The 25,377-nt window shown below is 42.9% G+C and overlaps 1 protein-coding gene across 1 annotated transcript in view; it reads left to right on the forward strand.

The window, feature by feature from the left end:
- Nucleotides 1-1,761: 1,761 nt before the first annotated feature.
- Nucleotides 1,762-25,377, forward strand: part of Ankdd1b (ankyrin repeat and death domain containing 1B) — a 60,775-nt gene continuing 37,159 nt past the window's right edge. Inside the window, exons 1-5 of the mRNA XM_038324309.1 lie at nucleotides 1,762-1,933; nucleotides 6,886-6,989; nucleotides 11,890-11,988; nucleotides 19,719-19,817; nucleotides 19,935-20,039. Of these exons, the coding sequence (XP_038180237.1) occupies nucleotides 1,762-1,933; nucleotides 6,886-6,989; nucleotides 11,890-11,988; nucleotides 19,719-19,817; nucleotides 19,935-20,039 (579 nt within the window). The remainder of the gene's footprint in view (nucleotides 1,934-6,885; nucleotides 6,990-11,889; nucleotides 11,989-19,718; nucleotides 19,818-19,934; nucleotides 20,040-25,377) is intronic.

Below are 25,377 nucleotides of genomic sequence, written 5' to 3' on the forward strand. Positions count from 1 at the left end.
AGTAGAGTACCTTCTTTGAAAGAAGTGACAGCCTGAGCTTTAATTATATGAAAGTTGAAAGCATTGAATAAAAGCATTGAAAAGGATGGGGAAGAGAGTTAGGTCTGGGGAGAGAGAGTTAGAAACCAGATGCTGTGCAGCAGAAGATACCAGAGAGCCCCAGGAAGGGGAAGAGCTTCCCTGGCAAGGTAACCTGCTGGGAAATATTATTTTACAATGTGTTGCATTTGTTTATGCTGTGGACTCTATGTTTAATGATTCAAGGATGTGTTGCATTCTTTTATGTTACACTTTGTTTAACTCTGTGAAGCTGTATTACTTTCCTTGCCTAGAATACGTGATTGGTCTAACAAAGAACTAAACATCCAGTAGCTAAGCAGGAGAAAGGAAAGGCGGGACTGCCAGGCAGAGAATAAATAGGAGAAATCTGGGAAGAGGGAATAGATGAACGAGAGGAGGAGAGGCGAACTCCAGGGACCAGACTACACAACAAACCATGGAGTAAGAAGTAAAGAAAGGTATATAGAATAGAGAAAGATAAAAACCCAGAGGCAAAGGTAGACAGGATAATTTAAGAAAAGCTGGCTAGAAAGAAGCCAAGCTAAGGCCAAGCATTTATAAGGAAGAATAAGCCTCTGTGTGTTTTATTTGGGAGCTGTATGGAGGGCCCCCAAAAGAGTCAAAAAGGTAAAAACAAAATCCAGCCACACATCAGCACATTGAGATAATTCATTTGCTGTTTGAAAAAGACAGCATCACGTGATGCTTCATAGCTTGCATCTTGTCCAAGCTCTCAGGAGAATCAAGAAGAAAAGCTGCCACCATGTATAGCTTCGGGTCTTGTGTCCTGTGCTGGAGAGGACCAGTCTCACTCAACACATTTCTAGAAGGGTGTAGAGCAAAAAAATCAGTGCTTTTAGTTTGTTCGTTTTTCGAGACAGGTTTTCTTAGTGTAGCCCTGACTGTGGAACTCTAGACAAGGCTGGCCTCAAACTCACAGAGATCCACCTGCCTCTCCCTCTCAAGTGCTGTGATTAAAAACTGCCCAGCAGCTTTTTTTTCTTGTTGAGAGCATTAACAGAATGAGAGAGACGAGTTGTGAGCCACTCAGAATTAGTGCTAGAAGTGAAACTCTAGTCCTTTGAAGAGCAATAAGAGCTCTTAACCACTGAACCGGCTTTTCAGCCTTAATATTATATAATTCACATTAAAATGAAATATCTCATAAGTTCATAATAGAAAACTAAAGTCATATTCTTTTTTTTGAAGTTTATTTGGTGAGTCAGAATTTGTTAGACTTGGTTCTGTATTATTTCAGTTTTTAACAGAGTCAGCCAGGAAAGCGAATAATTTCATGATCACCAAATGAGAAATTGGGTCATTTTTTTTTTCAGGAGGAAATTTTGGAAGCCCAGTTAGGAAGTATTTAATACTGAATTTCCAGTAGTGAGTGAGCACTGACTATAAATCAAAACCAGACATTTAAAAATGGTACAAAGAACTGATGGAGTATGAACTCGGGATTTCTGAGGGCTCGTTGATTTCTAGAACTGTTTCCTTTTGTGGACAGCCAAACCCTAGTACCTGATACGCCACACCTAAAGGCAGACTCCGCAGACCAGTTCAAGCCAGGGCAGGGCTGGAGAACCAAGGCCTGTGCCTAGCCACCCGCCCCAAGAGATCAATCTCAACCCAGCTTCTGCAGGGTGCATTTCCAGTCCAGCCCCGCACCCTGGTGAAGTTTTCACAGCGACGGTGGCCATGAACCCCGAGAGCAGCGGGAGCCGTGGGGCAAGGGAGCTGATGCTCCAGGCAGCCAGGACCCTGAGGGCTGACCTGAGGGGCGCGGCCACCAGGCCCTGGAGGAATCTGGCCAGGGTGCCAAAGCCTGAGGGGATAGACGAGGAGGCTACAGCTGCAGGACATGAAAGCTGTGAGTTCTGAGAAGAGGTCTCCTGGTGGGCAGAGGGTAGGCTCAAGCTGAGGAACTAGAGGAGTAATCACTGCTGCCTGGAAGGAAAGGGGCCAGCAATCTGCCCTGGCCACCCTTAGGATGTCCCCCGACACTGCCTTACCTCCTCAACTCTCCCATCCCCATCCCGGAGTGTTTATTCACGCCTGCAGCCTGTACTGTGGACCGGGGATGGCCTTTCCAAGCTGAGGAGGAGACCGTTTAAAAAAAAAAAATGAGTAAGCCCTTTGCAAATAGAATTCCTTGTGCTCTTGTCTTAAATCATGATTTACATGCAGATTTATTGCGTGACTTTAAGTCACATACAGTTGTTGCTAGGTTTCTAAAGCATGGGGAATAGATCAGCTATGCCTTGGCAATGATAGCAGTAACTGAGGAGGCCCCAATGAGGAGGTCATCAGGAGTTGAAAATAAAGGACTCAAGTCTCTTAACAGCACACTATGGGCTCACGCGGATGGGCTCTTTCCTGAAGCCCAGCCTTGGCAACTGGACACCATTTCCAGTTATTTAATGTACAGTTGGTTAGTTAATTCCAGAAACACTTTCCCAGGGCTTAATATTTGCTAGACACGATTCAGACGTGGGGATGGAGAAGCCAAGGTAGCTCCTGTTCCCCGGAGCTCGCTTTCTGTTGTGGTGGAAGTTGGTGGACTGTGAGGAAGTAAACCCGTGTGACCATTTGAGGAAAAGGTCTGCGAGCGCTGTGGAAACCGTGAAACAACGTGACACGGGTGGGACCAGGGCACAGGCAGACTTTAGGTCGGATACCCAAATGAGAGGAAACAGCCAGCCACGGGAAGTTCAGACAGAAACCATGACACGCAAGAGTGAAGCAGATGCAGACACGGAATGCCTGTTTAAAATGGGGAAGATGCCGGGTCCGGAGCATTGTGAATGAAGCTGAGAACCTCTGAGACTGGAGAGGGTTAGACTGTGGGTGGTGACGTCTCCTAGTTCAGTAGGCGGGGCTTAGTGGAAGGACGTTTTCATGTTTCTGAGGGGCAACCCAAAAAAAGTCTATCCACTGTGCAGCTGCAGTCCAAAACAACGCCCACGTAGCCATGGAATGAAACCTCTGAAACTCTGAGTCAAAATGAACATTTTCTCATTCTACGTCAATTGTCTCAGGCATTTTGCTAACACAGGACAGTAGGTAGAACGAGTTCATTCACAAATGTGGGACTGTATTTTTTTCCTCAATTTTAGACATCTAAATAGATGAACACTGGTATCTCATTGGTGGTCTTGAGTTTCCCTCTATATAGTGGTGACAAATTTCATTACTTTGGTTCCTCTCTGTTCTTCTGAAGTCTTTTCTCTGTACTTAACTTGGGTTGTTGAATATTGAGAGCTGAATATTCTGGATGTATTTAATTTGTCAGAAATATTATTTGAGAATATAAAAACCTACGTTGTAGTGTGTCTTATTCTGGTTTTTTTGGTTGTTTGTTTGTTTTCTGGGTTTTTTGTTTTGTTTGTTTTTTCTAGTCAGGGTTTCTCTGTGTAGCTCCAGCTATACTGGAACTTACTCTATAGACCAGGCTGACCTCAAACTCATATAAAGACCCACCTACTTCTGCCTCCCAAGTACTGGGGTTAAAGGCATGCACCATCACTGACCAGAGCATATGTTTTATTCTTTAATGGTGCCTTTCATAAGGGTGGATGGGTTACACTTTGATGAAATATAATTTATCAATTTTCTTTTCTTTTATGGTTATACTATCACTGTTATGTATGTGTAAGAAATCTTCCTGAATCACAGACTATAACGTTTTTCTCATGCATTTCCTTCTAAAAGTTTATAGTTTTGTGTTTTTCATTTACATATACAACCCATTTACAATTCATTTCTGTGTAGCATATAAAGTTTATATCAAGATTCAGTATGGTATCCAAATATTTAATAATATTTGTTGAGATGATTATCCACTCTCTGTTGTCAAAACTTGCAAACCTTTGTCAAAAAATAACTGACCTCTTTGTCTGAGTTGATTTTCAGACTGTATATTTTATTCTATTGGTGGATGTATCCTCTTCATGTCAAATGCTCTACATTACCCTGTTCTTGCACATTGCTGTACAATTGGGACACACTACAGTTCACTAATGTGACTCTCCCAGCATTGCTTTTTCAAAACTGATTTGGTCTTTCAAAATTGTTCTTTGCCTTTCTAGATAAGTTTTATATAAACCTGTCAGTAGCTGCAATATATTTGTGTGATATTTTATCGAAAATCCATTATATCAATAGACAACTTTTGGGACATTATTTATGATGTTCACTCTTCCAACCCGAAGGACTTGATATATCTTCCCATTATTTAGCTTTGCGTGCTTTCACCCACAGTCCTTTCTTAACATTTAGTTTATTATTTTATGTGTGTTTTGCCTGTGTGTACGTTATGTGTGTCATGTATGTGTCTCAGCCCTTGAAGTTTAGAAGAAGGATTTGGATCCTCTGGACTGGAGTTAGAGATGGTTACAAGCTGCCTTATAGGTGCTGGGAATTGAACCTGGGTCTTCTGCAAAAACAAGTGCTCTTACTCTCTGAGCTAACTCTACAACTCCAATATTTCTTTGGTACAGAAAAGCTGTGTGTTTTGTTGCCTTTATATGTTAATAATTTGGCTTTTGATCAATTGTAAATAGTGCTTGTAAATTTCAGTTTTTATTTGTTTATTGCCAATACATAAAAATATGATTAATAGTTATGTATTAATCTTGTATTCAACAAACTTGCTAAACTCAGTTACTGGTTCTAGAGCTGCTTTGAGATTCTGTACATAAGTAACCAAGTTGTCTGAAGCCAGACTAGACAATTTCTCCTTCTCTCTGAGTGCCTCTTCACTTACATACCAATTTATTGTTCTAGCTAGAACTCTCAGCACAGTACATAAACAGAGAGGTAAGAGTGAAAAATCTCTTTTCATTATTGATCTTTAGAAAGAAAGAAGCTCAGGTTTTAAAAATCAAGTATGCTGTTGCTTGTCAGTTTTTGTAGATGTCCTTTCAAAATGAGGAATTTCTCTTCCATTTCCAGTTAACCAAGAGAGGTGTTTTGTGTTTTGTTTTATTTCTTTTGGGAAGGTAGAAGAAGGCCGTTTGTTCTTTGTTTTTATTTCTTTTATAAATGTAATATTGTGTGTGTGTGTGTGTGTGTGTGTGTGTGAGAGAGAGAGAGAGAGAGAGAGAGATATGTATGGTGTGAGGATGATGCATGCATGCTATAGTGTGCATATGGAGGTCAGAGGGCAGCTCTGTGGAGTCAGCTCTCTTCTTTGACCTTTATATCCTTTCTGGGGTTAGAGTGCAGGTTGCCAGGCTTGCCTTTCTCCGCTGAGCCATCTTGCTGACCCCTAAAAGAGGTTTTTATAGACTCCGTTGGTCTTTAAATGATTCGTAAAGTTCATCAAAAAAATGTTTTCAAGCATAAAGATTTCTTTTTTGGCATAGTTTTAGCTATGAATCTAGTTTCTTTGCTAGTCAGGGTTATCCATGATAATTATATAATCTTGCATGAATTTTGGTAGCCTATGATTGTCTAGAAAACATGACATTTTATCTTAGTTGATAAATTTATATGGATGGAGTTGTTCATAACATTCCTTTATCTTTTCTTGTTTGTTGTTGTTGGAACAGGCTTTCTAAGTATCTCAGAATGGTCTTGAACTCACAATTGGCCTGCCTCCTCCTTCTGATCCTTTATGATGTCTGGTGGGGTCTATAAAGATATGTTTTCTTTTGTTTATGATACTGATCTTTTTATGTTGTCTGGCTGGGCATTTTTTTTTTTGTTCATTGATGTTTTTAGACAACCAGCTATCGTTTTCATTGATTTCTGTTTTATGATTTTTTTTCTGTTTGAAATTTCATTGATCACCACTTTTATCTTGCTATTTTTCTTCTGTTTACTTTTTTTCTCTTCTCCCTTTAAAAAACATTGTTTTTATTTCATGTGTATTTTCCTGCATGGGTGAGTATGCATCATGTGTGAGCCTGGTGCCTATGGAGGTCAAGAGAGGGTGTCCAGTCCCCTAGGAATGGAGTTACAGATGATGGTGAGCCACCATGTGAGTACTAGAAACCAAACTCATGTCCCCGACAGGAACAGTCAGCGCTCTTAACTGCTGAGCCGTCTCTCCAACCATGCTCTTTTCCTTTTCATTCAGTTCAAAATATTTTGTCAAACATCTGCTTTTAATTCTTAACCTCAATTTTTATCTTATCCCCCATGATTTGTACTGTCTCTTGAGAACTCTCTGACTCCCTTGAATCTTCTCTATGCTCATTAATAAAGCTTGTCACATGTATGTATGAGAGAGAGAGAGAGGGGTGGAGTGGGGGATGTCATGGTCACAGTAGGTGTGAACCCAATTTTATGTCCTTTCTTATAAATGATAATGAAACATGTCCATCTTCTTAGCCTTTATCTGGGTTTCTACAGTGGACTCATTAAAAGGTTTGGTACCTCCAGGTCTGGCACTAAATCTGAGTTCTGCAGAGAGAAAGAAGTTTTAGCTTTGGAAGAAGCATGTTCTTCCCAGTCTTATCCCCTACTAACCTCTCACAAACAAGGTCCCCTGGGAGTTTGCTCTGCTGTGGCCCTCTGACCTGCTAAGCTGATAGCAGGTAGTACAACTTCAGGGTGGCCTTCTTGAGCAACGCTTTGTTTGAGGTCAGGGACACTCTGAGGGTATGAAAACGAAAACACTTGCAATATGAGGAGAAGATGGAATCGTGGTATTCTGGCTTTGGAAAATATTTAAGCAAATATGCCATGTCCTCAACAGCCGAGCAGGAAAGTCTCAAGGTTGCAGTTCCAGCTTTTCAGAGTACGAAGCTGTCATATAAAACAGAGAACTGTGGCCCCCTTTGCTCCTCTGGGTCATGCTCTCTTTCTTTCTTTCAGTACTGCCAATTGAGAGAAGCTTTCAGAGCGCCGCTAAAAGCAATAATTTGGCTCTTATGGAGAAGCTGTTTGAAAAGAAGGTTAACATTAATGCTGTGGACACTGTGAGTAGAAGTCACAGACATGACAAGTGACGATTCCTTGTGGTGGCTTGGGAGCACATAGGTCAGCTGAAATAATAGCAACAATCAAAGAGACTCGGCTGGCTGAGATGTGGGGGCTCTAATGTGGGTGTTAGGACTAAAGATGGAATTATGTAGCAGAGCAGCCAGGGAGTTTTCACTTAGGGAGGGGAGTGTGCAGGGTCTCATGCACACCCGCGCAGTCTGTGAAGGGACAAGCAAGTCCACCATGGGGATTGTGGGCCTGGACTTGGCCCTTAGATTGTATTCTGTGGGTGGATTGGTTCAGTCTTCCCTATTCTGGAAAGCCAGGGCATGACTTGCTGTAACATCTGGGCCCCTTGTCTCTCTGTGATGTCCTCTATGGTTGGGTTTTTCCAGATGTAAAAGCCAAAGAAGTATGTGGATTTTCATCTCACTGTTTTTGAACTAGAAAGTATCCGCATGCCAGACAACAAATCTGGCTTTTGTTCTTCCAGTACCTAGGCTTTGGGGGAGAACTCCACTGCCAGAAACGTGGATCTCCTGTTGCTAGGTTTGGTGGGGAGTTCCTTCAAGGCAGGGCTTATTAGCATGAGAGGGTTAACAGGTAAGACTTTCTTAGAGTGAACTGTAGGGTGCTTTGAAGTCAGAACACAGAGGTGGGTTTAATGCTAAATAAAGCCTGAGCCTCAGAGGCCCCACTTGCTCAGGCCTCTTCAAAGGCACTGGAAGGGCTCTAGCAATGCTGCCCATGACTGTATGAGCTTCATAAGACCTAAGAAGACATTGTAGCTGCAACAAATTATACATCTCTAATTTTGGCTTTAGGGAAATAGCTCTGTCAATAAAGTGCTGGTCACACATCATGAAGACCCAGTCCTAGCACCCGGAGAAAAAGCCCGGCATGGTGGCACATGTTTGTATCCCGGTGCTGAGGTCCCTGGCTAGCCAGTGTAGCCTGATTGGCAAGCCTCAGGTTCCCCTGAAAGAATATCTCAAACATAAAGATGGCTCCTGAAAATCAACATCTGGGCTGACTTCTAACTTTTACACACGCTTTCACAACTCTTACCCTACTGCACCCACAGAGGGGTTCCTAATAGTCTGATCTCAGGTTTCTTTTCCCCCCTGCATTTTCTTTCTTTTTTATATTTATTTATTTACTTATTATGTATATGTATACAATATTCTGTCTGAAGACCAGAAGAGGGTACCAGACCTCATTACAGATGATTAGGAGCCACCATGTGGTTGCCGGGAATTGAATTCAGGACCTTTGGAAGAGCAGGCAATGCTCTTACCCACTGAGCCATCTCTCCAGCCACCTCAGGTTTCTTAAAGTATGTAACTATTCCAGGCAGGAAAGTCACAGAAACAAAACTGCACAGTCTAAGTCATGCCGCACATGCAGCAGAAGAATGATCTTTAGTAGTTGCATATGTGTGCATGGAATGCATGTGATAGGGTATGTGCTCAGGCATGCACTTATGGGAATTTATGTATCCGTATATGTACATTGTGCATTTCTGATGTTTATGGATATATGTACACATACATGTATATCATATATTATATACAGATATGTACACACAACCACATATGTTTCATACATATGTTTATATATTATATGCATGTAATATATGCACACATATGTATATTATCCCTATATCCATGTATATGGATATGTATGCACACATAAATAGAAAATCAGAAAAAAATATATAGCACAACAATTCTAGGAACAAAAAATGGGGAAAGGGAATTGATGTGGGATTCCCCTCTGTGAATACCATTGGTTAATGAATAAAGCTGCTTTGGGCCTATTGCAGCACAGAATAGGGCAAGACGGGAATTTCAAGCAGATAAATGAGGAGAAAGAAGGCAAAGTAAAAGAGAAGCCATGTAGCCACAGGAGACAGATGTTGGACACCAGATGGAACCTTACCAGTAAGCTACTACCATGTGGCGATACACAGATTAATAGAAACAGGTTAATTTAAGATGTAAGAGCTAGCTAGGAATACACTAGAGTCGCTGGCCAACCAGTGTTGTAATTAATATAGCTTCTGTGTGATTATTTCGGGTCTGGGCGGCTAGGAAACAAATGAGCAGCATCCAATTATGATGAATAAAAGAAGAGAGGATAGGAAGAGGGAAGAAAAGGCAATAGCTGGTTGGGACTGTAGAGAAGGTTCAGCTGTTGAGAGCACTGGCTGCTTTTACAGGGGAAGAGGGTTCAATTCCCTGCACCCATGCGTCAATAACCCACTGTAACTCCAGTTTCTGGAAATCCAACGCCCTCTTCTGGCTTCTGTGAACATGCATGGAGGCAGACGCAGAGGGATCTCTGTGAATTTGAGGCCAAACTGGTCTACATAGTGAGTTCCAGGTCAGCTAGGGCTTTAAAAAGGAGAAGAAAACTAAAGAAAAGAATCAGGCAGGAATTTAAAAAAAAAAAAAAAAAAAAAAAGCTGTGAAAATAGTTATTTTCTAAAACACAGGGTATTTATCTTTAAAATTATTCTAAGCATAGGGATTTCTTTTTGAGTAGGTAAAAGAGCAGTAATTTTTTTTTCTAGCTAGCAGGAAGTACAGCCTCTACAAGTTTAGAACAGATGTTCTGCACAAAGCCGCTGCAGTTATGCTACTGCTGTTTGACCTATAGTCTCGCACATGCCTGGCAGCCTAGCACTGATCTAATCCCCAGACAATTGTGTGTTTGTTTGTGTGTGCTCATGGATGTGCATTCACATCCGTGTGTGAGCAGGTGTTCACGTGGGTGGCTATGTGCATGGAGGCCAGAGAACATCCTTGGGCGTCAACCCCCTCTGTCTTCCTTCTTCCACTCCCTCTCCTTCATTCTACAGAAGGAAGGCATGGGGTCTTTAGAACATCTCAAAACCTGTGGGCGGACTGGAAAGCCCACCATCACAGTTACGGGCCTGGGCTTGGTCCTAGATTGTAGCCTGGGGACCAAGACTAAGTCCAGGGCCTCACACACACTAGGCAAATGCCCTACCACTGAATTACCACACACACACACACACACACACACACACACACACACACACACACACACACACATTCTTTCTAATGACAGCTATTTAGTCTTGTTTATAGCAACTTGTCATGGTTAGATGCAGGGTGCCTTAAAATCTGTGATGATACATATTTTTTAACTGTAAGTGGACCTATTACATTCTTATACAAATAAAGTTTATGGGGAAGCTGATAGCCCCAAGCTGACTAGATAGAATAAACTCTACGTTGCAGATAATGTCAAGATGACTTGTGTTTTGTAAACATCACCAGTTTAGCAAACAAAAGAAAATACTCATCTTAAATTGTTCTCTTATTTCTGTCATTACTTGTATAAAACAAGAGTAGTCTGTTCATGCCCAGGCATCTTTTGGGGGAACTAAAACAGTACTTAGAATATGGCAAATGTGGCACGAATATTTCTGATAAGCAAAAACGTACATTGTGGGAAGAGAGGTAAACTGTCTGTGGGCTTCCTGGGAGCAAAATGTGGCTTTTCCTTTGAAGATTTCAATAGCTTGCTTTCTCTCCCTCTCTCCCATTCTCTAGCTTCCCCCCTCTCTTCTTCCCTCCTTCCTTCCTCTCTTCTTCTAACCTTGCGCCTTCACTTCTTTCTTTCCCTTCCTTCCTCCTTTCCTTCTTTCCTTTCTTCTTCCCTCCCTCCCTTCCTTCCTTTTCTTCCTCTCTCCCTCCCTCCTTCCTTCTTCATTTTCTTCCAAATTAATTTATTTGCTTCTGTGCAAATGACAGGCTTTTAATTATAGAAGAGGGATGCTGGGGAGATGGCACAACGATTAAGAGCAGTTGTTGCCCTTACAAAGGACTCTGTTCGTTTCCCGTCCCCGACATGGTGGGTACACGATCACTATAACTCCAGTTCCAGGGCATCCTGTATCCTCTTCTGGCCTCTTGGACACACATGTCGCTTTATATTCATGCAAGCAAAACACTCACACACATACAATTTAAACTATTTAGAAGATACATAGAAGAAAGGAACAAACTGAAACATTCAGGAAATTCTGCTGTGAATGATCAATATATTCTATTTTGATTTAAATCCTAAGTATCTCCAAAAGCCATCTCGAAGGCTTGGTTGCCGCACAGTGGAAATTGTTAGAATTTTAAGAGATGGGGCTTAGCAGACAAGGACAGGTCCCTGGAGTCTACTCTTGAAGGGGTCTCTGGTACCCCAGCCTCTCCCTCTCTCTTCTCCTGGCTAATTCGAGGTGAGCAGCTTTGCTCCCTTCCATCCTTCCCACCAGTTACAGCTGAGACTATGACACTCTGAGCCAAAATATGGCTTCCTCCTTATGAATTGCTCATCTAAGTTATTTTGTCACAGAAACGGGACATCAGCTAACATATATTGTGAGGGGGAAAATGCCATTATTAATGATTGTGTATGAGGAAAAATACAGCTTTTACTGTGTGAATGACTTTTATGATATCACTGTATGGCAGGTTCTACAGGGCATCAGTCTGGGACACCTTCAGTAGATGGCCAGATTCTCAGGTGACTTCTGACAACACTTAGGGTATGATTCTGCTGCACACAGTTCTTACCCCTTCCAAAGGAAAAAGCAAAAAGTGTGACCAAATAATCAGAATACAGAGAGTCAATATGAAAGTCCTGGCCATATGAGAGACGGGAGACCCAGATGAACACTATGGCTCAAGCCCGTGATCCCAGCATTCAGGAGGCGGGCACAGGAAGATTACAAGTTATAGGCCAGCCTGGGTGACACTGCCAGACTCAGTCTCATAAACAAAACAAAAAACAAAACGAACAAAGGAGACGGGGTGCTAAGAGGGTTAAGTGATGACCAGATAACCAAAGATACAAATTCTGTTTCCTCAGATGAACCGGACGGCCCTGCACTTTGCGGTGGCGAGGAGTAATTTATCAGCGGTGGATTTCTTACTGAGTCACAAAGCCCGGGTTGATGTTGCCGACAAGGTAAGCTCGGCCCGCCACCCGTGGGTAGACTGAACTGGGACACGGCCTGTGCTCAGGAGAACTGACGACTGCATACTTCTTCCTCTCGTGGGCACACTTCCATCGGCAGGCCGCATTACTGGAACAGCCTCTTAAGAGAAGACACACGCTGTGTGCTCTCTGTACTTGGTAACTAAACTGTTCACCCATTAAGACTTGGGATTTTACTCATTTTCCCATATCAACCTTATGACCCTAGCTCTCATCTACAAAAGTAGTATGATTGTCCACAGTGCAGTCAGATTCATGACAGACAGATGCGAATTAGCTCCAGGGACTTTACATCTTGACTTTGTCCTGTGGACTCTGATCCTAAATAAACTTATCAAATGCATGTTCTGTGCCAGGCACAGGTATCAGGGTGGGTATTTAACACCATTTCCCTTCTAATCCTATGGAAAATATTAGTAGAATATACTCAATTTACAGATAAGGAGACTTGGATATAGAGAGGTTATAGATCCCGTCCCTCAAAGTTACATTGCAGAAGGACGGGAGGGAGGTTTGAACTGAACTTTTCTGGTTTCAGAGACTATGCTGTTAGCCACAAGCCAGCTTCTGTCTGTCTGTCAAGAGAGCAAAACCCACCTCGAGGACTTTCCATCCACTTTCCCACCTCCATTTAGTACTTCATGGCACAAGGAAGCTAGCCAGAAAGATACCAGATCATGCTTCTCATCTCTGTGGCAGAAGACAATGGCAGCTCTGCTTGTTATAAAACTCTTGAGTTCGTAACAGGTCGTGGCTTTTTTTTTTATTACTTTTATTTATAATTGGCGTGCATGTGTGGTGGGTGAGTGCAGGCATGTGTGTGCCCTGGCACACGTGTGGAAGTCAGGAACTGGTCACCTCTTCCGCTGTGGGACCCTAGTCCATGGTTCTCAACTTCCCACCATCTAGAGACACTCAGAGTCTTTGTGTTCTCTCTAGCCTGCACGTCCTGGGAGGGCAGGTTCGGTACTGTTTTCTCTTCACCTCTCCCAGGGCCTGGGAGCAAATATTTGGATAGTAAGAGGCTTCCGTTCACGCCTATTAGTCATCTCGTGGGCTTTGCTGGCAATCCTAGAGAACATGAAGGCTTGATAGTGCTGGGATTTTCCTTTGTGTCACCAGTGAGGCATGGAGCTTTCTCGATTATTGTCACGGCACTGGTGAGCCAGTAGATTGTTATGTAATAACCCAGAGATAAAAATTACCACCGGCTGCCCACTCACTCTCTGAGTGTGATTAATTGTATCACAGCCATGGTTTTGAGGGGCGGGGCATGGCTGCTGGCTGAACCCAGGACTTTGCATATGTTAGGTAAGCATGCATCACTGAGCAAGCCCAACCTAAGAAACTAAACAGATGAACAGCAACAAAACACAAACAGAAAAACAAAACAACTTCATTTTGAGACAAGATACCATTAAGTGTCTCAGACTGGCCTGAAACTCACTGTGTAATCCAGGCAGGCCTTGAATTTACAATCTCAGACATCCAAATAGCTGGTTTTACTGGCCTGCCACATTCTTATCATGACTGTGGTTATTAAGGGGCATATTTTTTAGGTATGTAAATTCTGGTTTGGTTATTTTGCCTATTAGTTAGCCTGTAAAAGATAAATTGGCAAGAGACATGATTACCCAGATATATTTATATTTATTCATTGAAAACGTCATACAGTATCTTTGTGTTTTACTTTAATCCCAACATATGGCCCAATTAGCTTTCTTCTTAAAGTATAATACTAATTTTATACAGGTATGCAGTTTTATATAACTATCATTACTTTAAAAATGTGGAGCAGGGCTTTGGGATATAGCTTAGTGGTAGTGTGTTTAGGATGCATAAGGCTCTGTGACCACCCTCAGCATCAAAAAAAAAAGAAAGGAAAAAACACACACACAACCAACCAACCAACCAAACAACCAACCAACCAAACAACCAACCAACCAACCAAACAACCAACCAACCAACCAAACAACCAACCAACCAACCAAACAACCAACCAACCAACCAAACAACCAACCAAACAAACAACCAAACAACCAACCAAACAACCAAACAAACAACCAAACAACCAACCAACCAAACAAACAAACAAACAAACAAACAAACACTAAAACTGATGAAACTTAACAAGCAGAACAGATGCACCACCCCAATTTTTCTGTTGTCTCTGCATTCTAAGCTGCCCCACCCCTTGAGACTGTCACCTATGCTATGACAAATGACATCAAACATTTGAGGCTGATTCTTTCACTCGGCAAAGCTCTGCTGAGGTTCACCCACATCCTTTCCCCTTTTAAACCGAACAATATTTTGTTTATGGATGGAGCCCAGTTTCTCCCTTTACCACATGAAGGACGTGAGGACAGCTTTCCGTTTGTTATTGGGAGTAAAGTTACTGGTGCTGGCGAGATGGCTCGGTGGATATGGTATCTACTGCACAATCATGGGAACCTGAATTTTAATGCCCAGCACCCACATGAGAAGCCAGGCGTGACTGCACACACCGCCAACAACAGTGCCGGGTGCAGGAGTCACACAGATGGGTGGGTCCTGTGCCTCCCTGTCCTCTCCAGCATAGCCAAAATGGTGAGCTCCAGGCCACTGAGAGACCTGTTTAAAAAAAATAATGTGGAGAGCAATACATGAAAATATCAGTAATCCACCTGGACCTCCGCGTGTGTGTGTTTATGCACAAACACAAAATAAGGCATTGTGGACACTCTTGCATGGTTTTGCAGGCGTAGCTTTTCCTCTCTTTGGTATAAGAGACAGTTGGGCCACAGGCGTATGTGTGGGCATGAGCTGTAGATCTGCATGGGCTGTTTTCATCCTCACCAGCAATGCAAGAGGTCAGTTTTGCTTTGGACTGCGTGGTCGCCTGCTATTGATGGTGTTTCCTCATTTGGTTCTGGCCATTCTGCTCAGAATGTAGGCTTGAACTGTGCTTCTCCACTTGGATGATGTTAAATATCTTTTTACCTGTTAGTTACCGTTCATGTCTCATTGTTAGTGACATCCGCTCAAATTTTGTGTGTGATGTGTGTGTGTGTGTGTGTGTATGTGTTGGAGATGGGAATCAGGGCTCTCCACATATCAACTGAAACTTCTACCACCAATGTGTATCCCTAACCAGATCTTTTAACTATTTCTAAAAAGTGAGTTTGATTTTTTCTTTTATTTTCTTTTAAATTATCCTTTCATTGTGAAGTTGTTTTTTTTTTTTTTTTTTTTTTTTTTTTTTTTTTTTTTTTTTTTTTTTTTTTTTTTGGTTTTTCGAGACAGGGTTTCTCTGTGGCTTTGGAGCCTGTCCTGGAACTAGCTCTTGTAGACCAGGCTGGTCTCGAACTCACAGAGATCCGCCTGCCTCTGCCTCCCGAGTGCTGGGATTAAAGGCGTGCGCCACCACCGCCCGGCCATTGTGAAGTTTTGAGAGTTCACTATAAACCCTGAGCACAGATCCAATGTTAGGTGCATATTTTGTATTATTCTCATATCTTCAGACTGTCTTCACAGTGTTCACAGAGCAGAAGTTTTTCATTTTGACGAAATAAAAATTTCGATGTCTGTTTTGTTTTGAGACAGGGTCTCATCATATGACACCAGCCGACCTGGAACTCACTATGTAGACCAGGCTAGCCTTGACCCAGAGATGCTCCTTCCTCTGCTTCTTGAGTGCTGGTATTAAAAGCATAGTCATCATGCCTGGCTTAATGTTCCTCTTTTTAAAAATGAGCCCTGATACTGATATTGTGTATATGTAGGGATTTGCCTAATCACGGCAATTTTTTCATATTTTTTTCTAAATATTTTATACTCTTATGCTTCCATTTAGTTCTGGCGTTGCTATGGTTTTAACATGTCCCCTGTAATTCATGTGGCAGATGTCTGGGGCCGCTGCACTGAGTGAGGAGACCTTTAAGAGATGAATAGTTCATAATGCCCTCATGGATAGATTAATGCTGTTTTCTTAGGGGAGGGTTCCTAATAAGGTGACCCCCCCCATGTTATGATGCAGTTCTCCAAGGAAGCCTCTTCAGCTTGGACTGCTAAGCCTCCAGAGTCATGAGCCAAGCCTGTTTTTTCTCATCGTTGATTACCAGGCTGTTATTACAGTTTGTTACAGCCTCTTAAAACAGATTAAGGCAGTGGTTCATCTCAAGTTGGTTTTAGTTCAGAGCAGAAACGGTTTGTGATGGCTTTGTCGCACAAGGATGATTAGGTTTTTTGTCACTCCAGTTTCTGAAAGTTTTGTAATGCAGCTCAGGTCTGTCCCCAGAGTCAGTCTTGGACAATAGTCTTCACCAGAGTTCAGTTCCCCAAACTGTTCATCTCAGGGTTAGGAGTCAGTCCAGTTATGGCTCAGGACACAGTCAGGAGTATACGCGGGAGCTCCTTCTTGTCCACAATTAACCCCTCTTGCACACATACCATATCCCAGGTCCCCTAAGCTGTCATGGACAGAAGAGAACAATGAGGCATGGATTCTGTCACACTCTCTTCCTCAGGGGCTTCCTCCTGTCTCTTTTTGTCCAGGTCCAGTTCTAGAACAGGAACTACCTTTGCGTTTCTAAGAAAACTGAAAACATCAACACTCTCAGTTTGGGTAATTCTCCCCATCTGCCTATTTCCATTCGTTTTCTAGAGTCCTCCGATAGCTGGATTTTGTCCAGAGAGTTTAGCGGCTTTTGGTGGGAGGGACAGAGGGAAGGACACTTGCTCTGCCTTAGCTGGAAGTTTATCCTACATAACAGGACTGCATGGTGAGACTCTGTCAATAAATAAAAAAATAAATAGCAAAAGTGAGGTGGAAAACAACTGAGGAAGATTTCTGGACTCTACATGAAACACACACACACACACACACTCACACATACACACACACACACACATACACACACACACTCACACATACACACACATACATACACACACACTCACACACACACACACACACACACACACACACACATACTCATCCCAAACAAACAAAATCCATGATTTGAAAACATTCCAGATTTGAAATGAGTATGGCATGAGACAGTTCTGGTCTTAAGGACCCTGCTGTCAAACTGGAAAGCAAAGGGAAATATTGTAATAGACTAGTACCATTCAAGGCATTGAGGCTCAGGAGCAGATGCCTAGGGCTCAGCCACTAAGGATGAAGGTGGGTGACATCCATGAGCTTTGAGACAAGCTAAATAAAAGGAGGGTCTTAATGGTCTTAATTCAGGGTGAACAAAGCTCCCAAACACAAAGGTCAGAGATAGACCTGCTTTTCTGTGACGTTCCTCACCTATGACCAGGCTGGTTATCAGTGACATCCCAGAATTTTATACTTGAAAAGCATGTGAACTCAGTGTCTCCCATGTCATGGGCTCCAGCTTGCCTACTTTGTGGCATGGAGGATGCTTTGGGAAGATGTTCATTTGTACACGGTGATTCATCGCCTCTGAGGAACAATGGCTCTAATAGGAATTTGTGGTTGCAGAAACCAAGTTGCTTGCTGCTTTGATTCCCAGAGTTTAGATTCTGCAGTCAGCGCTAGGAGTTTTTAAAGACTGTTCGCTTCAAAATTAGGAGTGATCTCTTAGGGGAAAGAGGGTTTATCACTATGTGATTTGAGCCTGTCCCAAATGTCTGCAGCCAGATTTAGACACTGAATATGGAGCAGCGAGAGTAGGGGAGCCTGAATGAAGAGGGAGAATCGTGGCTAATGCTCCACAGAGAACCTTGACTAATCATGATGGGCCATTGCTCCTTGTAAAAGGAAGCCTGCAGAACCCACTGAGATTTCCTTACACTGGGAATACACCATGACATCTGGGACCAACATTCCTTTTGCAGGGCAGCCTTGTGTGTTGTGGAGTGCTCAGCAACATGCCTGGCCTTTGCCCTTTGGGTACCAGTATCATCCCTGAGTCATGACTGTCAGAAATACCCCAAGATATTTCTAGGTGTCCCCTGGAAACAAATTGGCCCCTCGTCAAGAGGCACTGGCTTAGAATTACGTAGTAATAAGCTGGGACTTGCTAGTTCACTTCCAACCCAAACTCTAAATACAGTGTCTGGAGCAGCCATAGGAATGCCAAGAGGCTTATCCATGGCACTAATGGGAAAAGTCTACACACCTGTATTTCTTCATTATTTACTCAGTTATGCTCAGCTGAAAAGCCTGTGTACCAGATCAAAACCATTGTTTTTGGAGGCACAGATGATGCTGTGGGAAGGCTGTGCAGAAGACATGGGCTGTTTTTTTAAAGGGATTAAGGAAACAGGAAAGAATACATGTGACCTTAGCGATAAGGAACAGGACAGCTGGGCATGGTTGGAGGACATCTGTGATCCCAGGATTTGGGAGGCTGAGGCAGGAGTATGGCAAAATTGAAGCCAACCTGCTCTTTATAGTGAGACTGTCTCCGAAACAAAGCAAAACTAAACAAAATGGCTGGAATGTGACTGCAGCTGAGCCTAACTAAGCTGAGCAACACGACAGTACCTAGCAGTGGGGGAAGCGAGCCAAGTCTGAGCTGGTGTTGACTGCCCCTAAAGACCACCCATGGGTTGTGTGCCTACATCCCCCCTCCCCCTACTCCTTCCCGGACCGGCCAGGGTTAACTGCTGCTGTGGTTTCCTTCCACATTTCTCTCTGCAAGTTCAGTGCATGATTTAAGAATTCAGCCTACAACCCGGCCGAGGTGGCGCACGCCTTTAATCCCAGCACTCGGGAGGCAGAGGCAGGAGGATCTCTGTGAGTCTGAGGCCAGCCTGGTCTACAGAGCTAGTTCCAGGACAGGCTCTAACACTACAGAAAAATCCAGTCTCCAAGAAACAAAAACAAAAACAAAAGGAAAAAAGATTTCAGCATACAGCTTTCTACAGGTCATGAAGTTCTGAAATGAATCTTTCAGTCTGACTACTTTATGCACACATATGCACAACTCATACCATCTTTTCAGCTATCTTAAACCCCATTCCTTTCTTTATTGTTTGTTTTTGGTTTGGTTATTTTATTTATTTATTTATTTTTGAGACAGTGTTTCTCCAAATAACCTCTGCGTAGACCAGGCTGGTCTTGAACTCACAGAGATCTGCCTGTCTGTGCCTCCCGAGTGCTGGGGTTAAACACATGTGCCTCCATTGCCCGGTGCATATTTTGATTTTAAGTAGAACTGCCAGTTAGTTTAGACAGTGACACTTTTCATTTGTTCTAGTGCTCTAGGAAACCCTGTCTACCCGCATGCTCTTCTGTGGTTTGTCTTTTGTTGTTGATGATGCTTTGTAAGAAGATTCCATAGATTGGCGATCCATTTATCTTTACTAGTGATATAGGCTTTGAAAGCATCATTTGTTTAAGGTTTATGTTCTATTTTTCCTTTTATCATTCTAAATCAAGAGAGTGCACATTATAGTCTAGTTCAAAACTAGTCCTTGTTTGTGTTGCTTATGCTATTGTATGTATTCTAATTTTTAGTACACTGCAGGGCAACATTTCATTTTATTTCCTTCAGCTGGAGACCCACGTGTGCCTGTATTACTTACATGACTCCTATAGGATTATAATATCACTTCTGTTGCATATTAAATTACTTATTTCTTATTTTTCCAGGACTCTAATATCACCTAGGCTTTTGTTGCTCAAGACAGAATGTGGTAGTTCATTACTTAATGGGTTCTCCTCTTCTCTCTTCTTGGGGAAGCACGGCTTGACAGTAATTCACCTTGCAGCCTGGTCTGGAAGCTTCGAGATCATGCTCATGCTAGTTAAAGCTGGAGCAGACCAGAGAGCCAAGAGCCAGGTAGGTGTGCCGGTCCCATGGGGAGGTGGGAGGGTGAGTGCTCACCTCACCAGTGCTGGGGCAGGAGTTCTGGGGTTCTGAAGTAAGCCCTTACTTCTTCACCCTGGCTCTCTTCAGGAAGGAATGAACGCGCTCCACTTCGCAGCTCAGAACAATAACCTGAACATTGTGGATTACCTCATTCAAGACTTGCGCCTGCAGGACCTGAACCAACCCAATGAGGTGTGCCTGCACGCTCCCTCAGAGTTCTGCTTCTTCCTGCTTGGGTGGGGCTGCGGGAGCAGGCTTGGCCCTCTAGCCAGCTCCTCGCCTCTCTGGCTAACCGGCTAACCACAGAGGAGAAGGGAAGTGTTGCTGGCAGCAGTAGCCCAGGCTTCTGCCTGTGAGGAGGACAGGAAGCACAGACTCTGCCATTCCCTCTTTTCAGCTGGGGGCTGGACGCTATCCACCTCCATTAGTATTCAAAATGTGTGCTATTATTATTCAAAATGTGTGCTATTATTATTCAAAATGTGTGCTCGAGCTTTGTTTTACAGTGCCTGACCTCCTTTAGATATATTTGACCCAAAGTTATGCAGAAATCAGTCAAGGACTGTAACGCTCTTACTGTATTTGCCGTGGTGCCTTGAGATTAAGAAGACCAGTTTTACCTCATAACTGCGTCTTAATGTGCTAGGCACAGAGGAAAGCAACTTATGTGCATTTTTTCAGGGACAGGCCTAAGTGTCATGGTGGAAGTAGAGAACTACATCCCACAAGTCCTCTGATCTCCGTGCCTCATATACTCCCCCCCCACACACAAAATGATAAACAACCAGACCTATGCATTGAACTATGCATTTAATAATGATTAGGGCGGTCAACTTTATGTTATGACTATTTTACCATAGCTTTAAAAAAAGTGGTAAAGAGAAGTCAGTTTGGAGCTAGGATCAGGAAGTGATGACTATTGACTCACCGTTTGTATAAAGGTGTTGGGGATTTCACAAAACCCATTGTGCAAGAAGGATTACTCTGTCTCACAGTGTTACCCTCTTGCCCAGACTCTTCTCATCAGAAAGAGCTGTTCATCCAACAGGGTTAGTGAAATCCTTCTCATTGGCTCGAAGGGAATTCTAGGCTCTGGCAAGAGAAGCTTTTTCTCAGAACAGATCTTTAAGACAAAATGAATTTAAACAGGCCTAAGAGAATTTGGACGGAGTTCAGAACACGCTGACATTGGGAAATCTGGACAGTCCCCTAGTCACACAGCCCTACAAATCGCTGTGACATTACCAGAGGAGAGAGATTAGAGCCAGGAGTTTTAGGCTAAGTAGTCTAAATGTTTTGAATCTATATGCCAACCTCCATCTGTGACCAAAACTAAAGCAACACTGGGGTGGAGGGAGTAGAAGGGAAGCTACAAAGGCCATTTGAATATTGGTTGAAAACATACACGTGTTTGGTTATGTGTCTGTCAGCTGTGCGTGTTGGGAACATCTACTGGCCTAACAGACTCAGAGCTGGAAGGCCTTGTGGGTTAATTGCAGCGTCTTTGGAGGAAGGGGTAATAGTAAAGAGTGTAAGGAGAATCGGGAAGACATCTGTTTTCCCATTCAGGCATCCCTCGGTATCCACAAGGGATTGGTTCCAGAACTCCTCTTGGATGCTAAAACAGGCAGAAATTCAAGTCTGCATATAAAATTGTTTAGTATTTATGTAACCTACACAGAGCCCCCTGAGCCTTCTAAAGCATCCCTAGATTGCTGTTAATATCTGTTTCAGCGATAATGCTGTGTGGTCTTTTAAAGCCTGCCGTGGGGCGAATGACAAAGAAAACTGCTACATGCTCAGTAGAAGAAGGCTTTGTTCCCCCGTGAATATTTTGGATTTTGAGTAGTTTTATTCACCCATGGATGCATGGACCAAATGTATCTGAGGTGGCATTTAGCCAAAGCTATCACTGTACTGTGAAAACAGAACTCAGCCTGTGTCTGATCCCACCTCCCTGCCTGTGTGCTGCATCTCCAGCTCTGAGCACACATGACCTTCCTGCGTACTTTCCTGGACTGTTTAGTTACTCTGTTTTCTCCTTATGTTGCGTTCTGCTTCCCATAAACGGAAATGTTGTGGGGTGTGGATGGATATACACAAAAAAACCAAGGAGCTGAGTCTCAAGGATCCCTATGATAAAGAATGGGTCAGGTGGGACTTTGGGTGCCTGCTTAATGGCTGTTTTTGACCTTTTTGTTGCATTTATTTGGTGACTTACTAAACTTGAAATGTAAAATAATTTATTATGAAACAATTCGATGCATCAAACTTGTTTACAAGCAAAAAAATTTAAATGCATCATGTTAAAACATAGATGGTTAAAAAATATAACAAAGGAAAAACAAAAAGGAACAAGAACCCTGGACACTGCTTATTCTTGTTCAATAAAGCCTCGGATCCTGGGCCAGGAGACAAGGGGATCTGCTCCAGGCATGAAGCTGGGGCTCAGACCATCTTCTTGGATCTGGCTGGGAAGTTTTTCTGCCTTCCAAATATAGGGAATCCCTTGAGACTGCACTGGCTAGAAGCCCACTAGAACATAATTCAGATGGGTTGTGTTGTTTCAAAGAAAGAAAGAAAGAAAGAAAGAAAGAAAGAAAGAAAGAAAGAAAGAAAGAAAGAACATGGTATGAAACTTTATTTTCAAAAACACGTATGGCTTTGAAATTTCTATTGATACTTTTGCCCTATGTACCTAGACATGAAAAAAGATTTATATCCTATTATTTACATCTTACTATTGCTTCATCTTTGAAGTATTTAAAAGAGCAAGAGTATGTTAAACACCCTACTCTGCCTAACTTGGCTTTTCCATTTATCTCTTTTGGTAACATCTATAAAGGGCGTCCAAAGTTCACAGACTTAGCTCTTCTTTTGCAAAGACGCTTCATCTGTGATAACTCAGTCTTTCTTAAGCTCTCTCTGGGTGTGGGTCCTCTGTCACTTCGTGTAGCCATACAAAAATGTAAAGCTTTGCAGCAACTCAGGGTACAAAGAGACAGGTTATTTTAAAACCGAACAGACCTCTAATCCTTGTAGAGAAACATTCGCCCTTGTCATGGCTCACAGGTGATTAGTTGCTTCAAACTCTTACAGGGAGTTTAATCCCCAGCATCTGATGGTAAGGACATTAAGCCAACCCTGGTGCTGGGAGGTGGGACCTCTGGGAAAGGGTCAGGATTAGAAGCGATCACCAGGATGGAAGGTTGTGATTGAAACCTGATGACTTTATAATGAGAGGAAGAGACACACTCCCTCTCTCTCTTGCTTTGTGACTCTTGCAAATGTTTCAGCCAGCAAGAAGGCGTTTCTCAGATATGGCCCTAGACCTCACCCTTTTAGAACTATGAGCCAAACAAACTTCTTTAACTTTATAAAGTAGCCTGCCTTTAAGATTGTAGTAATGAAAAAAACCAGATTTATACATATATTTCATATAATATATACATATATTAGAATTATAGACCCCAAACTGTTAAATATATATTAGAATTCTTTCTGTTATAAGTAACAAAATCCATCTTAATCTGTGCTGAAAAACAAGGATGATTTGCTAACTTATAAATGAGGTCTTTGTGGGAGTATCTTGCCGATTTCAGACACGGTAGGGTCCAGTGTTTTTTTTTTTTTTTCTTTCTGTAACCACTGACTGTCACTTCCTGGTGCTCGCCCTCTCTATGTGTGGTGGGAGGAGGTCTGCTCACAGCTTCCAGTTTGTAGTCATACAGATTTTGACCCAAAGACAAGAGACCTTTCCTGTCCAAGTTCATATATGAGTGTCACAAGCAATTCTGTTTGGTCCTGACTGAACCGCATGCTCAATTCTGAGCCAATCACCACGACCATATAACATGAGTTATCTGATCACTTCCCACGGCAGGAGAAAGTCAGGTGAAGCCTAGCATGTGGCAGTGCTGCACGCAATAAATGGTGTAATATAGAAAGGCGTGACCAGCGGCAAGCTATGGTACCTATATCTAAGTGGACCAGTGCCAAATGTGACCTATGATAACGTTATGGGTCAGGAACCTAAGAAGATCCCCTAATGGGCATTGAAGCCAATTGCATAATTGTATGATATTGGATCAATTGCTTTAAAGAAACCTCTGGGCCTGGGGATAAAGTTCTTGTTGGTAGAGACTTTTCTGATGTGCATGAGGCCCTCAGTTCAGTCTCCAGCACTGGACAAATAAAGGCCACTAACCAAAGGCACTGGGAATTACAACCTTCATTGTCAACCTGATTAGATACAGAGATGCCTAGGTAAGCAGGCAGGTACACGTCTGGTCCTGTCTGAGACGGCATGTCTAGGAATGGTTAGACGGTGAAGACTCTGGCTTGTTCCATGGTTTAATCTGTTGACTCTGGATCAGAATGTGAATAGGCTGTTGGGAGACGGTGGGACTGTGGGAGGTGGGGATTACTTAGAGGAAGTGGGTCGGTTGGGGTGTTCCTTCGAAGGGTATGTCTTGGTTCTGAATCCTTCCTGGTCTTTACCAGATTGCCACAGCTGTCTTTCCTGTATCATACGCGTCTTTCCTGATGCTTCTATCTTGTCAGAGCCCAAAGGCCACAGAGCTAGTCAATGGTGGGCTGAAACTTCTGTACCTGGGAGCCAAAATAAACCTTTCCTTGTTAAAAAAGTTTCCACCAAATATCTGTCACAGTACTTTTTAAAGAGGGGGATTTATTTGTCTTGTGCAGATACTAGTGGCTTCAGTTATGTGTGGATCCAGGACTTGCAAATACTGGCATCAATACTCCGTCTCCTTTTACTTTTCGGTTCCACTTTCCCTTGTTCTGGCTTCATTCATATTCACAGTCTGCTTATCAAGTGGCAAGGAGGGCTAACGACATCTCAGCTGATGACTCTAGACTAAATATAGACTGTGTCAGGGGCAAAAACCCATGGCTAACTCTGACTGGCCTGCTGTGATGTGTGGCCAGCTCGGGTAGGTAGTCCTTGGTGAACATAATGGGAGTCATAGAGTTAAAGGTTGCATCAACATGGGCTGAGGGCCATGTTCCAAAGGAAAAGATTATGGGCAGAGATAGGGTAAAAGGTGTTTTTATCTCCTGGCTCAGGACATTAGCCATCTGTATAGGCAGCTTTGTGTCTCCTCTTGCTGTATTCTTCCTTGTCCACACACAGTCATGCTAAGTGGTACTAGACCCTGTTGCCAGCTCTCGATGCCTTTCCATTTGAATATGTGCTTCTGTGCCTCTCTACTCTGAAGGAGCCCTTTCTACTGCTCCTCTTGGCTACTCTATGGATAGCACAATAGCTGCATATATGCATACTCAGTAAAATCATTGAATACATGAATTATGTGGAATGTATGGTATATGTGGTGGTTTGAATAAGAATAGCCCCATAGGCTCATGCGTTTGAATGCTTGCTTGGTCACCAGGGAGTGGCCATTAGGAGGTGTGGCCTTGTTGGAGGAAGTATGTCACTGGTGGTGGGCTACTGCTCCCATGAGGACCGTCCTCTGGCAGCTCAGGGGTTGAGGGGGAGCCAGTGGAG

Source organism: Arvicola amphibius, chromosome 3 (assembly GCF_903992535.2).
Source record: "Arvicola amphibius chromosome 3, mArvAmp1.2, whole genome shotgun sequence".
Taxonomy (NCBI): Eukaryota; Metazoa; Chordata; class Mammalia; order Rodentia; family Cricetidae; genus Arvicola; species Arvicola amphibius.